This window comes from Natrix helvetica (genome assembly GCF_964273705.1).
Source record: "Natrix helvetica genome assembly, chromosome: 3".
NCBI classification, from domain to species: Eukaryota; Metazoa; Chordata; class Lepidosauria; order Squamata; family Natricidae; genus Natrix; species Natrix helvetica.
In genome coordinates this window covers 76,428,313-76,445,139 of record NC_138549.1, presented here as the reverse complement: position 1 = coordinate 76,445,139, position 16,827 = coordinate 76,428,313, and the positions used below count along the sequence as shown (strand labels likewise).

Below are 16,827 nucleotides of genomic sequence, written 5' to 3'. Positions count from 1 at the left end.
ATGCAACTATTGATATGTTTGTTTCTTTTCTTCAATCTTATACTCTGAAAATCCCAAATGTTGCAAAAACTAGAACACGGGGGAAAAATAATCCAGATGGTTATTTAAGAGAATAAAGTAGTAGTTATGGCATTAGGAATTAATGATTTAAATAACACTAAAAAATTGTACAGTTAAAAAGCATTCAATAAAATAAGCATAGAATAGATCATATTTGATCTGTTAACAAATATGCAAATATAATGATAATATGATGTTTTATAACATATTTTGAATACTTTAGGATTTTCTTCTTAGACACATTTTTTACAGTATCTCTCTGTGAGCCTAAAGCAACATTGGTCCTCTTTAATATTAATGTACTCTACTATAAGATGCTGCTTCTTTGCCTCTGATTAATGCTGCCTGTCAATTATTTACAGATCCTGTGGTTTTGTGGAAGTTCCCGGAGGACTTTGGAGACCAGGTTAGACATGTGAGATTGATCCTTTTAAAATGACAGAGTAGTAAATGTAATAACAACAATAATAATATCAACATCATTTCTGTCTCTGTACCAGCTTTTCTACTGAGCTGGAGAAAGACAGATGGTGGGAATAGCAGTAAGAGAATTTTCACCAGCTGATTGTATTATTAGAATCTGTTTGCTGCTTGAAACATTACACATGATATTAGTTACTTTCATGGCATTATTAATTTAACGCCATGGAGGTATGTGTGGATGTATCTCTGATGGAATTGTTTTTCCTACTATTATTAATAACCTTCCTGTGGACTACATTAGTGTAATTATGATTGATATAAAAACATTAAAATTGTCACCAGGTACATAACTTTATCAATAAGCTCAGGTGGTGATTTTAGACATATTTATTCACACAATACAGATAAATCAGCTCAGTTATGAATGTTTCATGATAGCTCAACCCATTGGTGGTAGAAATGTCATACATCAGTGTTTCTCAACGTTGAGAACCTGAAGATGTGTAGACTTCAACATCCAGAATTCCCCAGTGAGCCATAGTGGCTGGGGAATTCTGGGAGTTGAAGTCCACATATCTTCAAACTCTCAGGGCTGAGAAACGCTGTCCTATACATACGCCACAGTGTCAGTTAGCTTACACCAGGGATGTTAAACTTTCAGCCCGTGGCCCAGATGCATCACGCACTGGCCACACCCACCCCTGTTTTAGCAAAGGGGAAAAAAGTCAAGATACGTCACATGATGACAATGTGATAACGCAAGTTTGACACCCCTGTCTTACACCTAAGGCCAAACAGGTAGAGCTAAATATTAATGGTTTTGAATGCCTTTTTCACAGAAATCTGTAATATTCAGTGCATAAAATATTTATCAGAGGTTAAAATATTTATCAGAGGTGTACAATCCAAGTTCTGAGGACACATAGTTTCAGAGTCCCTTCAAAATTTACAAACTATAATTCTTAGTTTGACAGGAGGCCAGTTATTAAATACACAGGCAATAATCTGTAACCTGATTCAATTCAGTTCAATTTATGTAAGTGTTGAATTTAATAGATAATAGAAATTAAAATTTTGATTTTACATTGGCCTCTCCTTTTTTGTTTATATATCATTTTTGATATACATTATTATTTTTAGCAACAATGAGAGCCTGGGTACAAATTTGTACTTAATACATTTGACTTCTTAAAAAAAGTAAACCATAATTTCATTAGTGCAAGTATATTTTTCAGTTTTGCTTTGAAGAAAGCCAGATACTTGGTGAAAAATAAGGTATATATAAACAACAGTTTTAATTCTGTTTTTAATATTGGAATTTATATAAGAACTAACTGCTCTTGTACCTAGCATAGTTATGCAAATGTGAGCTCCATTAAAATCAACAACACTGATTGTTATTAACAACAGCAAATGTTCATAAAAGCACAGAAATTTTAATTTAATTTTAATTCTGGGATTGTTGGTTTTTTGACAATTTTTCACAGAATAATAGAAGTTGAACTCTGTTTCAGCAGACAGAAACTTCATTTGCAGAATGAAATTAATTTATCTTTGACTGAGAGCAAAGTTTGTTACTTTTAGCCTTACTATCTTAATTATGGTTTAATCTCAAAGGGATATTGCAGTTCATATATATTCATACACTGGGCTTACATGTATAACAAATGTATTATACTTGCAATTAATATTTTATTTCTTTTACTGTGTTAATTAAGAACGTAGGTAGATTTTCCTTTGAAGCCTATAGATACAGTTCTTGAAAACAGAAAAAGAGATTTTTTTTCATAGAGTTGCTTGGGAGAAGGAGTAAAAAAGATTAATCCCTCCCCCATCGTTCTGATCAAGGTAGATGTGTGGCCTTCTGCTGTCTACCACATAACCAATCAACTGAGTGATGAAGAAAAGTGGATATAGATTTTTAGCACAAAGAGAACATGAAGGATGAAGGGGCCTTATAGCTGAACATATATGGTGCATATAATATGAGAAAACTGTCATATTATATAAATGCACCTTATAGTTTATTAAAGTATAAAAATAGTTTAAAAGGTGCAACTATTTTTTCCTAATTATACATGCTTCCTTTCAATTTTCTTGAAAGTGGCAGTATTTCTGTAATAAATTTAAAAATATTTTCATCCTGACTCTTGGATTGTTGGATACCAGTAGCCCTTTTGTAGATTCTTGATTTCCATAAAGCAAACTAATATTTATTTATATTTATTTACTGCATATCCTGTATTTTTTTCGATTTTAATGATTATGATTAACTTTGCTTTATTCCTGTGATAATCACCATCTGAAATTAATATAATATGGCTTCTCCCATTTTTTGTTTCCTTCAAATATTTATAAAATAATCTGTCATATTTTAGATCAAAATATCACCCCTAAGATCAAAATCATGATTAAAGTACCTTCCAATATTCCGCTATAGAAGCAGTTTGGTTTTCAAAGCTTTGTTCTTTTGGCCCTGAAGTTGAAGACACCCCCCCCCCCCGAATAGTTAGATTAAAAGCTTAAAGTTCATGTTAACTTCTTTATTTTCTTTCTTCGTCCTTCACTGTGAGTTGGCAAGGAACTATACAGAGAAGTATGTTGGATCATTATTCACTAAAGCCCTATTTGCTCTTCCATGGTTTTCAGATGCACATAAAACGTTAAGAAACTTCAAAGCAGAATTTTGGGCAGCCATTTTACTACTTGCCATTGCTTACTACTTCCTGGAAGGAATTTGCCAAGTGAAGGAAGAGCAATTGAGTCTGGGATCACCATTATTTGAATTAGGTTTAGTTGAGAAGGTACCCATTGTCAGTCCCTATTTTATAGCTTCTGTTTTAATATACTATGTAACTAACTGAAGATACGTAAGCACTGATGTATCCCCCTCTCCCTGGCAAATCATTACAATATGATATTCCACAACACACATAAATCTACAGTATTCATTTCTCCTTTGCCAGCCATTCATGTCCCTTCTTCTTTCTGATTTATAAATATTATTTTTTTCTTGTTTGTCCTTTGATTCCTGCAAAATAACCTTTTAGTCTGCCTTGCTTCAGGATGTGGCCCAAGAGTTCTGTTTCTAAAAAGGAAGTTCTTCAATATGAAAAGAAAGCATATATGATTTTCCCATATTCCTGTAATCTTCTGCTGCTCTCATTTCTATTAGTCCAGCTACTAAAATGCAGAGCACAGAGTCTTTTGATGACACCATAAGCCCACTCTGCTTTCCTTCCATCCTAGTTTTCAAAGTCCAATAAAATAAAGATGTCATATTTGGCATAGATATATATTCTCTTCTAACTCTCTTCTTGATTTCAATGTGCATAATGTCAGCTTGAAGGATGCCCAGGTATTTGTAGTGGTCATTGTCATCCAGATGTTATTTTGATGGAGCATCTCCAAACTGCATTGCAATATCTTGACTTTACATATGGATAGTGTAGAACAGCGATTCTATTTTGGCTGGTGGAGAAATAACAACTCCAGCTCTTTGGAGAAGCACTGAGAAGCACTGAGAAGATTTCTGTGCTAGGAACAACCTTATCTTTGTGAACATGCTGTATTAAGGGATCTGGTTTGCTTTTCCAGGGGTAATATTCTTTATATTGTCTCTGCATAAAAAAAGAAAACGAAACCAAACTTCTAAATAGGAACAAAGGCTCTTGGAATGACAAGATAAAAATTTCTTCAATAAACATATAGTAATAAGGGTTTGAGGAGGAAAGTCCATATTGAATCCAGCAAATGCATTAAGGAAGAACATATACCACTTGATCTTATCATTTGCTTATCTCAATATGGAATAACCATGCAGAACTAGTGTTCAGTAATATACTTATTATGGATGGCTACTTGCTCTTGAACTTTGGCATTAAGCAACAGAATAAGCATGGATACTTCCTGAAAATTGGCAGTTGGTTAGGTTTCTTGTGATAAAAATGTGAAATATGAATACTTTATTAATTGAAAGGCATGATACATAATCAGAGCTAGGCAATAGCTGTTCAGTTATGGTTCAAAGTTTCAGTTCTCCCATTGGCTCTCACTTTTCTCTTAGCGGATATTTTATTCCTGTTTCTGATTAACTGCAATAAAACCTAAACTAGGGTTTCTAAAACTATTCAGAAACTATTCATCTTTATAATCCATAATTCAAAGGACACTTAGGTCAAAGAAAATGTAGTTAACAGAGAACAAAAAAAGTGAAAAATAAGCCCATTTTCTTCTTTGCTGTTTTTTTTCTTTCTTTTCTCAACTGGACTGTACTTAAATGGAAACAAGGCAATGGTGGGTTTCAAATCCCATTCGAACCAGTATGGTTGGAACGGGGCCAGCGGCGTCCTCATGGATGTGTGCAGTGCGGCGTCCGTATGGATGCATGCACATTTGTTTTAGTGCCTCCGTGATGCTCTGTGATGCTCTAGCTGCTCCGAGGAGCGTTACGCAGGCGCTGTATGCGCCATGCGTTTGCACAGAAGCGCAGAAGCCTTTAAACACTGGTAAGGAGCCCGGGTGGGCCCTCCGGAGCACCGTATCCGGTGCTCCGAGCTGGCTCCAGTATGTCTGTACCGGGGCATACTGCCTGCAACCCACCACTGAAACAAGGACTACCTCAGAGAAACAAAAATTGTGTTATTTGTATAATTTATCCTTAATGATTCTATAAAGATGCATAATTTTGGTATAACTTTCCAGATGGGAATCATAGACATCTGATGTGATATGATCAGATTTCAAGAGCCTTGAAGTTTTTGTGTGATTAGACAACTATTCTTAACATATGTTAAAATATGTACATGGCGCTATGAAAATGTTAGGAAGATACAAATATAACAGTTCTAATTGTGAACTATTAATTATGTTTTTATTATTAACTTACAGCTAATTATTCCTCCAGTTGTTTTATACACAGAGTTAAGGTTTTTGTAAGCAAATATTTTGAAGACATGAGGAAGGCCTCCCTACCATTTGGTATCTAAAGAGTTTGAATCCTTCCACCGTTAAGGCAAATTATCATTTGTACATAAATGTTTTATGTACTGCAAGTATATAGTTGACATTGTAAAAAAAAAAATTTCCCTTGCATTTGGAGGGACAGGTGGCAAGTCCAAAGTCTTGCTAGGATCATGATTTTGTTTTATAGCATTTCCATGGGTCTGAAATGTTGCATTTGATCAGCATATGGTATAGGCAAGCCTCATCTTGACCAAACTCTTTTGTTATCTTGTTATTGTTACAGGTCTTAATGACAGTTGTAAGCCACAGTCCTGGATGTAGGGGGTAGTCTACCCTGGGGAGAAGAGGGAGAAACAGCAGTGTGGATTATGGAAATATGAATTGATCTAAGAAACAGCTCTTGTAATAGAATGGAGCTCAAAGAAAGACAGGAGAAACTGGAGAAAAGACGAAGGAATATGATGTGAAAATGATCATTTGAATGCTTTCCTTTTCATTACCAGCTGCTATGTTCTGGTGAAAAGGCATGCATTTGTATATCTTAAGGCTGGATGAAAAAGGGCCAGATGAATAGAATTACTTGTTAGATATGTTTTCATTTTGAGCTAGATAAATTATGTGCATTTTAATAGACTGTATGCATATGTTACTCATTTTTATAGTACAGCTGTAATATTTGACACTACTTAGTGAAAAACAAAAATGCTTATTTTTTTAACCAAGTGTAATTTTTAATTGGAAGTACTCTGCACGTTCTAGAAGGAATTGTTTTTGTTATCCTGCGTAAAAATTGGAAATTTTTCTTTTCTTTTTTCAATTTGTTCTTTTTATAGGTGCAGATCTCAAAGCAGTTAGTTTACTTTCATTCATATTTTTCTGAATACTATGTTTTAATGTTGTGTTGTTCAAGTAATCTGGGACTCTCAGGCTGCTTCCGATAGGATTTAAATAGGATGCCAACATTTTTTCTTGACCGTTTTCCCAAAAATTGTGATATATTAAATGCTATTCTTGGAACTTGCATTGGTATCTGATTTTCATGGTGCCTTTTCTGTTTTCTGTTGTGTTTCACACATTTTAAAACAATAGCTAATAGCTGCTATTTGCCTTGTAATGCTTATATAAGTTGGGAGCAGGCTGAAAATTCATAAGATCTAGTATTTCATTCCACTGCTCAATCCACACTTACTTTAGTATTCACAACTTCCATATGGTGTTTCTAAAGCCCTGCAAAATGCATGCATTTGTATATCTTCAAGCTGGAGGAAAAGGTGTGAGATTCCCTTCTGTCTCTGTTCTCCTATTTTCATGTAAAGATATGATGGTGTTATTGGATAAATTATTCATTTTTCTTACTATAGGCACCCTAAGCCCTACTAATTAGATTCTATACCAGTATGACTCACAGAAGGTGGTTTTGAGTCTTGCTGTGTTTGCCAACCATAGGATGTAGTGAAATAGCTGCATATAACAACTTCAAGTCAGGTGTGCGCTCATTGTTTGGATACTGTTTCTGCAGCAGCTCTCTATGTATTCAGTGGAGTCCTACAACTATTTTTTTCTGGTCTAGTTTTCAGTTAATACATCTAGAAAGCTTTTTTTTTATATTTTCCCCCTTACAACGTTGTAAGAAAACTTAAAACTTTGCTCTGGAGTAGGCTAATTAATAAAAAAAATACTGATTGCAGTGCATAGCTATGTACAATGATAGATTTACAATAATAGTACAAATATGTAACTTTATAAGGTTATTTGTTTATTTATTTTCATCCTGCCTTTAATATTTTTATAAATAACTAAAGATGACAAAGATATCTAATGCTCCTAACCTCCTATTTCCTCCACAACAAGAATCTTGTAAAGTGGGATGGACTTGACCAAAGTCATCCAGCTGGTAATGGGAGGACTAGAACTCACAGTTTCCTGGTTTCTAGCCTGATGTCTTGACCACTAGACCAAACTTTATCAGCATATGTACCAGTGGTGGGTTCTGGATCCCTTTGCAACCAGTATGCTGCAACGGGGCTGGGGGTCCACCATGTGCATGCATACTTAACTGCCCGCGACGGTCCGTGACACTCCAACTGCTCGGTGGAGCATTGCAGAGGCACTGTACGCTCCGTGCACATGTGCGAAAGCCCCAATCAGCTCAAATACAGGTGAGGGTGGGAAGATGGGTGGGCCCACCGGAGCACTGTACCGGAATGGTACCTGGTGCTTCCAGCAGGCACCAGTACATCTGTACCGGGGCACACCAGTGATATCCCACCACTGATATGTGTATGTATGTATGTATGTGTGTGTGTGTGTGTGTGTGTGTGTGTGATGTATGTATGTATGTGTGACCTTCCTCCCATATTTAGGCATACCAGGGGTTGTAACACAAATATATATATATATATATATATATATATATATATATATATATATATATATATATATATATATATATATATATATATATATATATATATATATATATATATATATATATATATATAGTTTTATACAACTCATAAGAAAATAGTTGGAGACAGGATAAACAGTACATGTTGTAACAAATATTTGTTTCCATATGACATGAACCTGTAATTAGTTTTACATAAGTACTTTTTAACTGGTGTTTTTTTTCTGCAGTGGAAGAGATTTAACGCAACCTATAACTTTTTCTTTTTTTTCCCAATTAAAATTTGCTTTTAGTTGTTGCTTACCTTAAGGCATGAGGAGATAATTTGTGGTTTATTGTTCTCTAGTTAATCTCCAGATCTCATCATCTAGTGTTATTCTGGAATTGGACTTCTAGGGTTGAGTTACATTTAGAGGTCTGAACACTCCTGTTTGGTCTCTGAGTTGCTTTTAATTCCCTTATATATAAATTTGGATTTTAATTGAAGATGCCGGTTATTACCCATAAAGCCCTTTTATGATTTTAGTCCTGAGTTTCCGTGAGACTGCCTGATCTAGATAAAATCTTCCTCCCTTATAAATGCAGATGAAGAGGAGGTACTGTGGATTTCCTTGGAAGTGGGATTCCAGAAGTAGAAGTAGTTCCCTTGCACTGGAACAATTTACACTTTCTTACTATAATTTCAAATAGCAATACGAAAAAGTTGTTTTCCAGAGAGCTTTCAGAATAGTGCATGTTTTGGATGAAATGAACAGGATTTTATTTTGTATCCACAGACATTTGTATGTGTGATAGCTGATTGGTACCCAGAGCATTTGCTTTGCACTGGTGTAGTATGTGCATGGCCCGGTGCTGTAGTAAGCAGCCTGTCTCTTTAAGAGACAGGCTGCATCTTTAAGACCTGGTACAAAGATAGTCACACATAGAGGATATTATGTAAAAAACATCCTTTTGGTAGACTGGTGGCAGTATAAATGTATTAATAAATTAAATAATATAGTTTGAAAGTTATTGGTACATGGAAAACAATCACCAGACTGTAGTGAGCTAAGAAAAAATGGCTGGGGGGAGGGGTTTAGTCATTGGCAGCAGCTTCCAAGTAGCTACTCATAAAAAGACTTGCGTAATTTATTAATCTGAAAAAGTGCATTGTACAGTAAATGTATCTACACATTGTGAACTAACTTTTGAAATATTTTCATGTCCCTAAGAAACTGAAGCTGGTAATGTAGGTTCTCCTTTAGTGGTAATAATGATTCCAGGAACTCTCTAAATTTGAACTCATTCTCTCTGAGGAAGTAATATTCCTTTTAGAATAGGCAGATTTCCTATTTAATATATCCTTCCACAAGATCCCTGTCTTCTCAGAATTCAGCTCTGGTGCATTCATTTTCATTGTATCGTCTAACTCATGAGAGCATTTAAAGCAAGCACCAGTTTAGGTGGCACAGAGCTTTTCCTGAGTCAGATGTTATGAAGAAATAGACCAGTGTATTACTAGTACATTGATGGTACCTCATCCTTAAATCCCTGATGATTGCCTCAATCCTTGTATACAAGTTAAAGAGAATGTAACATTTTGTAGGATCCTACCATATAAATGCCCTGATAGCAAGGAAGTCATTATTTTATGAGACAGTTCCTTTGAGTAAGAATAGATCCATTGAATAATGCTTTCAACCTTGACTCATAGACATGTTTGAAAAAATCTCCATGGTCAGTCAGATGCTGCTGAAATATCAAGTAGAATGAACAGAATTATATTTCCCCTGTCTTTGTTCCATAGGAAATCATCCATCAGATTATTTAGTGCTGATTAATTCCAGAAAGCAGATCTGAACATAGGCTAAAATGGATTAAGTTAATCAGTTTCTTCTCCCTAGTGGTGGAGGCAGCATCCGGGCTGGGTTAACCTTCATCCAATCATATTGAGGATTGAGTCTGGTAACATTGTTAAGCTCCCCCCTGTTTCTAGGTAGACCCAGCTTTCGACTCAGTCCATCAATGAGGACGGCTGCATCATCGCTTATCTCCGATCTGTATTTCTGTCATTTCCTTGTAAATTGTGGATTGTGAGTAATTGAAGAATTTATTGAGTAAGCAGTGGCACAGTGACCCGACGGCACTAAGATCCTCAGGGATCAAGCCTTTGGTGAGTCAGAGCCTCTAAGACCTGTCAGGGCGCGAAGGCTGACACAGTCTGAGGCAGCCTTATTAACTGAAGCCAGCCTGGGTTCCTAACCCTTCCTGTGAAAGCCGTTTCTGATTGCGAACTCCATGCGCTGTCTATTGCCCTGTCCAAACTGATTAGTTGCTGGGAAACGCTCCGCTGCTCCTGCTAACCAGTTGAGCGGCGAACTGCGGCTATTCTTGACGAGGAAGAAAAAAAGTTTTAAAAATACACAAAAAGCTGCGTAGCGACCCAGAAGAGAACCCAGAAGATTTTGCAATGTGCGCAGCGCAGTGGGGAAGGAGAGGCTAGTACAGCTTTCAATTAGCTGTTTGTTGGAACGGGCTGTACGACCGTTGGGAAAAGGACACAAATCGCCATTTTAAATTGCTGTCAAAAATTTCAAAATGGCGGCCGCCATTACTTCTGAGGCTTCTGAGGTGACAGAGAGATCTGAGCAGACACAAGCTACTCAGTCAGGCGACTTGGTCTTGGCGCCTCAAGCCTCCCCTCAGCCTTCCACATCTGGAGGCAGGGGTTCTACCTCCACAAATAAGAAGCCTGAAAAAGTTGCAGCAAAATCAAAGAAACCAAAGAAAGCCTCTAGCTCACGATATGAGCAGCAGAAAGAAAAGACACTGGAGCGTATCCATAAGAAGGCAGCCAACAAAAAGGCTCCCTCTCCTCAGGCAGCTGATAGGCCACAACAGGCCCAAGGTCAGTTGTCCCTGCTGATATGTCCTGGTGACAGGCTTCATAGAGAGGCTCCTATTAATCCTATTTTCCCAATTGATGTCTCAAATATATGGGGGACATCGCAGGAACCTCTGGTTTCTATGCCTAACAGAGGTGTTACGCTGCCACCTACGGTCCAGAGATTGGATTCACTCCCCTCCATCTCTGCTGCACCACACCTGGGCCTGACACCTCCAATGCTCTTGCCAAATTTTCATGAATTAATTGCCAGTGCCATTTCACAGGGCATCACAGTATGCATACAGCAGAGGGAGGCCCTTTCCCAGAGGCATGCTCCAGCCACAGCCCCTCCTCAACCAACACCAACCACAGTGGCGCCACCTACTAACCTGGTGGTTTCTGACCAGGAGGATCAAGAGCTAACCTCTGAATCAGAGGAAGGTGAGCTCAAGGAAGCTGAGCTCTCTGAGGATGAAGGAAGGGAGACTATCCAAAAGAAATCTTCATGTCTCTTCCCTCCAGCTCTCTTTTCCTCCTTGCTGTACAAGGCTAAGGCAGCCTCAAAAATTGGGCCTCAACAGACTATGGCCACTCCCCGGCCAGCTGCTGTTAGTGCGGAATCCCTATACTCTGAACAGACTCTGCCAGCGGAGATAATTCCTATGCCTAAGTTTTTCATTGATTTGATCCAAAGGCAGTGGGCTGCCCCACCTCGGGTCCAGGTCCCTCAGCTTCAGATAAAAAATTCTTCAATGTCGCTGACGAATTGGTACAATTCCTCTCTGTTCCCTCGATAGATGCTCCAGTGATCGCCCTCTACACCCCAGCTCTTATGCCAGGGGCTTCAGAGGACGTACTCAAGCCAGAGGAGAAAAAGGCTGACCTTACTCTGTAAGGCTGCCACAACAGCCTCGTTCTTCACCCGGCCATGTCTTCTTTAGCTTCAAGAACTGCAACAGCGAGTCCCCATTTTTGACATCAGGGCTCACCAGGACATTGAAAGCTAGTGGTGGCTGTCCAGTTCATGTCGGATGCAACCTTGTCTTCCGCCAGATTCGCCGCCAGAGCCATGGCCTCTTCGGTGGCATCCTGGAGGCTTCTGTGGCTTTGCAGGAGGCTTCTGTGGCTTTGCCAGTGGCAGGCTGATGCAAAGGCGGTTCTCTCTTTGGGGATGCTTTGGACCCGTTCCTGGTGGAGAATAAAGAGAAGCAGAAGGTTCTCACTTCAACTCCCAAGAAGGGCTTCAATTGCACACCCTACCCCAGGCGTTCGTCCTTTCGAGGCACAGACCTAGGTTCGTCCTTTCGGAACCAGGATTATGGTTCTTCCTTTCGGGGGCGGAATATGGAGGCCAGGGATATAGGCAGCAGGGAGGTTATTCTTCCAGACAGAGGTCCCAGCCTGACCGCTTTCAGCGGGGAAAGTCCTCCAGGCGTCCCTTTCGAGGAGGGGGGGGCGTTATTATCCCATCGGAGGTAGGTTAGCCATGTTTGCTGATGTTTGGTATGATACCACCTCCGATGCTTGGGTTAGGTCTACTGTTAGGCAAGGGCTTGCCCTTGAGTTTATCTCCAACCCCCTTAGCTCCTTCAGGACCTGCCCAGTTTCCTCTAACCCAGCTCGCAGGGGCCTCATGCTTGAGGTGACACCTTCTCGACATTCAAGCAATTCAACTGGTACCGGCTGAGGAATGTGGGCTGGGATTTTATTCTACCCTTTTTGTTATACCAAAGGCCTCGGGGGGCTGGAGAGCCATTTTGGACCTTAAGAGATTAAACAAGTTCATTTGTTATAAACGTTTTAAGATGCATTCTTTGCATTCCATTTTGGGATCCATTAGACATGGGGATTTTTTAAGTTCAATTGACCTAACGGAGGCATACCTCCACGTTCCTATTTTGCCTCAACATAGACAGTTCTTACGATTTTCCTATTTAGGGCAGCATTTCCAATACACTGCCCTCCCCTTTTGACTGTCATTGGCTCCCCGAATATTTACGAAAATTCTAGCTGCTTTGGTCGCAGCACTAAGGGAAGTGCCTATTAGACTTCAGGCTTATCTGGATGATATACTCATCCAATCGTCATCCCCTAGTCAGGCACGTAGAGATCTAGCATCTACAATCCAGGCTCTTCAGGAGCATGGGTTTTCAATCAACGTTCCCAAGAGCCACCTCCATCCTTCCACCAGGTCGGTGCACTTGGGGGCGTTGATTGACACTGTTGAATGCAGAGTGTACTTGTCTCGCGAGAGGCAGGACAATCTCAGGACCTTGGCAGGTCAGACGGCCAGGACACATAGGTGCTCCTTGGCTTCACTATCCAAATTGCTGGGGACCATGGTGTTGGCCATCGGGATTGTTCCGTGGGCACGTTTACATTCACGACATCTCCAATGGTTCCTCTTGCCTTTTCAGAGGAAGCTCTGAGCTGTTCCCTGGCCAGGGTGCACGTCCAGGCGGAGGTGTCCTGCTCCCTCAGGTGGTGGACGTCTCAGGCCATCAAGAAAGGTCTTCTTTTCAAGGACCAGAGCTCTCTGACTGTCACAACAGATGCCAGCCTTTTCGGCTGGGGGCCACCCTTCAGACACAGGTAGCACAAGGCCAGTGGGACCAGGTGGACCGTACACACAATATAAACCGGCTAGAGTTGAAGGTGGTCCATCTGGCTCTCCACCATTTCCTCCTATGGGTGAGGGGACAACATGTGATTGTGCTAACCGACAACGTGTCTGCGAAGGCACACATCAACCGACAAGGGGGCACCAAATCATGTTCACTCATGGACGAAGCCATAAAGCTGGGTCTTTGGGCCGAAAAGGACTTACTTTCTCTCATGGCAGAACATATATCGGAGGTGGCGAATGTGCAGGCAGATTGGCTCAGCCGCGAGGTTCTGGACAATGCCGAGTGGCAACTGCACCCCTTGATTTTTCAGGACATAGTGGACAGTCAGCTTCCAAGATTCTACACTCGGTACCCAGTGCATCGGTCGGAAGGGGTGGATGCCTTGAGATGCAGGTGGCCTCCGGACCTTCAATACGCCTTCCCACCTCTGCCTCTCTTGCCCAGAGTAATACAAAATATTCTCAGGGAAAAGGCCGAGGTTGTGTTGGTCACCCCACGCAAGACTTGGTTCGCCGACCTGCGGAAGCTTTTGGTGGACAGACCCTGGAGGGTCCCTCGGGACAGGATCTCCCTCTGTCAGGGGTCACTGGAACACCCAGACCCTCAGGGGTTTCAGTTGACCGCCTGGCGTTTGAGCGGGGCGTCCTAGAGGGGGACAATTTCTCCTCCAGGGTCATCAAGATGATTCAGGCCGCTAGGCGGCCATCGACAGACAGAATTTACGACACCACCTGGAAAGCTTTCTGTTCCTGGTGCTCTGGTAAGACTTTGGACCCTATCAGGGTCACAATCCCTCAACTCCTAGAGTTTCTGCAGGATGGATTAGATAAGGGACAAGCCCCAAATACCATCCAGAGACAAGTGGCAGCCATATCTTCCGTTTTGACATGTGGGGGTTCTCCTTCCCTGGCTCAGCTGCCTACAGTGTGCAGCTTTCTCAAAGGGGCGTCCAACCCCAAGCCTCCTGTGGTCCATAGGCACCCTTCCTGGGATTTACCCAAGGTACTTGACGCCTTGACTAAGTCTCCCTTTGAACCTCTGAGGGAGGTTTCACTCAGATTATTAACGTTGAAAGTATCATTTCTGGTGGCCATAATTTCAGCACGTTGGATTTCAGAGTTGCAGGCTCTTTCGTCCAGAAAAGAATTGTGCATTTTCCATACAGACCGGGTGGTCTTATGCCTGGATCCCTCCTTTGTCCAATATGGGATTTTTGGGGGTAGATGACAACAATCCGCTCTTAATCATATTAAAGAATCTGCTGGACTACTATTTGAGAATGCAGCGGAGGCTGTAATTAGGTACTTTTTGCAGCCCTTCCCTGTCAGGCAGTAGGCATAATTATGTGCTCAAGTGGCTGTTTAGTTAACTTTAGAGTGGCTTTTACTAATTGTTTTTGCTACAGGAACTATAAGTCACAATATATAATGTGGTGAAATTGGGTTTCTCTTTGTGTTTATTTCTTAATTTTAAACTTATGAACTTTCTTGTTAGATATAAAACATTTAGAGCTCCCGTAGCTTGAAATTGATGAAGGAAATTTTGTTACAACTGCTTATTAAAAAGTGATATCTAACATGTCCACTGATAGCACTCCAAAGTTAAGTGTCAGGCCTGCAGCCATCTTTTCTTTTGGATCTTTGGCCTGCCACACTTTCTATTCTACTATGCATTTTCTATTGTGGGAAAACGTGAGGGGGGATTGTATAGATTTAGATGATATATAGCCATAACAAAAAATTTTCTAGAAAGCCAAGGTCATCTTTTGTCTTTGCACCTCTGCACTTGACCGGAACTGGATGGGTGGAACTGCCAGCATGGCAATGGAAGATTGGACCATGTGATGGAATTGTGGGTGTGGGGGCAAGATCTTGAACTTTCAACTGGGTGGGGGAAATTGGGTGGGGAAAACTGGGAAGCTTTCAGATTTGGGTTTTCCCAGATGTGCCAACATTGGTCTCTTAATAAATTGGAACTTTGAGGAATACTTTGCCTTGGACTCTGATTTAATTTTGGGTGCTATTTGGAACCCTGACATAAAGTTCCTGAGATTCAGTCAGCCAATTTCTTTTTCTTGCTATACAGGTAGTCCTCGATTTATGATCACAATTGAGACCAGAATTTTTCTTGCTAAGCAGTGGTTGTTTAATGAGTTACACTTGATTTTATGACCGTTTTTGCCATGATTGTTAAGTGAATCCAGCTTTCCCCATTGACTTTGCTTGCTGGAGGTCAGCTGGGAAGATCGCAAATGATGATTACATGCCCTCGGAATGCTGCAATTTTAAATATGTGCCGGTTGCCAAGCATCCACATTTTGATCATATGACCATGGAACTGTTGAGGTGATTGTAAGTGTGAGGACCAGTCATAAGTCACTTTTTTTCAGTGCCACTATCTTCGAAAGGTTGCTAAATGAATGGTTGTAAGTCATGGACTACCTGTACATTAGAAAAGGTCAGGTAGAGAAATGTTTGCTGTCTCTATGTTGTTTTCATTTTTGGGTTTCAGAACTTAGAACTGTTTTCTCAAAACAAATGGAGAAAAATATATTTTTCTTTACAGCATGGAAACATTCACTAATTGCTTCCTAGGTAAAGGTAAAGGTTCCCCTCACACATATGTGTTAGTCGTTCCTGATTCTAGGGGGCAATGCTCATCTCTGTTTCAAAGCTGAAGAGCCTCAGCGCTGTCCGAAGACATCTCCGTGGTCATGTGGCTGACATAACTAAATGCCGAAGGCGCACAGAACGCTGTTATCTTCCTATTTTTCTACTTGCATTTTTACGTGCTTTTGAACTGCTAGGTTGGCAGAAGCTGGGACAAGTAACGGGAGCTCACTCTGTTACACAGCAGTAGGGATTCCTACTGCTGACCTTCTGATCAACAAGCTCAGCATCTTAGCCATTGAGCCATCATGTTTCCTAGTAATCAATTTAATTATGAAATTTAAAAGCTGCTTCTAATAAGCAGAATCATACAATAGTTGTCTGACAGCTTTGGTCCTTAAGTGTAGTTTAAATTTTTTCTGGTTGCAAGATGATTACAAAATGTGTTTATTTCTCTTAATCTACCTATGGTTGTCAGGACATCGTGAATGACCATGATTTAGCCCTGGTATATTAACCCCTGGACACTTTTTTTTACTGATATCATATTTCAGTATCTCTCTCTATACAAGTTACAGAAATTCTTTACCAGAATGTCAAATTGATCTGACTAGTAGCCAAGGCATGACTTAAGTATACGTTTAATGGCTTTTCGTCTTCTGTAGAAACACTATCTGCCATAAACGGTATTTCAGTGTTTATACAGTCAACTTTAAAATGGATATACTTTCTACAAATATTCCTTAATTTTATTTTTCAGCTGATGGCATATTAAATCTTAAGAAACATTCTAGGCAACATCTTAATTTCCTTTATTGTAAAATCTGAATAACACCTGTAATTAAAGCAGAAAACTGATCTTTACAAGCC

The 16,827-nt window shown here is 40.0% G+C and overlaps 1 protein-coding gene across 4 annotated transcripts in view; it reads left to right on the top strand.

Moving 5' to 3' along the window:
- DENND1B (DENN domain containing 1B) overlaps positions 1–16,827 on the top strand; it is a 212,086-nt gene that overhangs the window by 55,888 nt on the left and 139,371 nt on the right. For 2 of the 4 annotated variants that reach the window (XM_081946401.1, XM_081946400.1), the window contains exon 3: positions 423–466. The exons of the other annotated variants lie outside the window; for them this stretch is intronic. In XM_081946401.1, the coding sequence (XP_081802527.1) occupies positions 423–466 (44 nt within the window). The remainder of the gene's footprint in view (positions 1–422; positions 467–16,827) is intronic. 4 annotated transcript variants of the gene reach the window in all.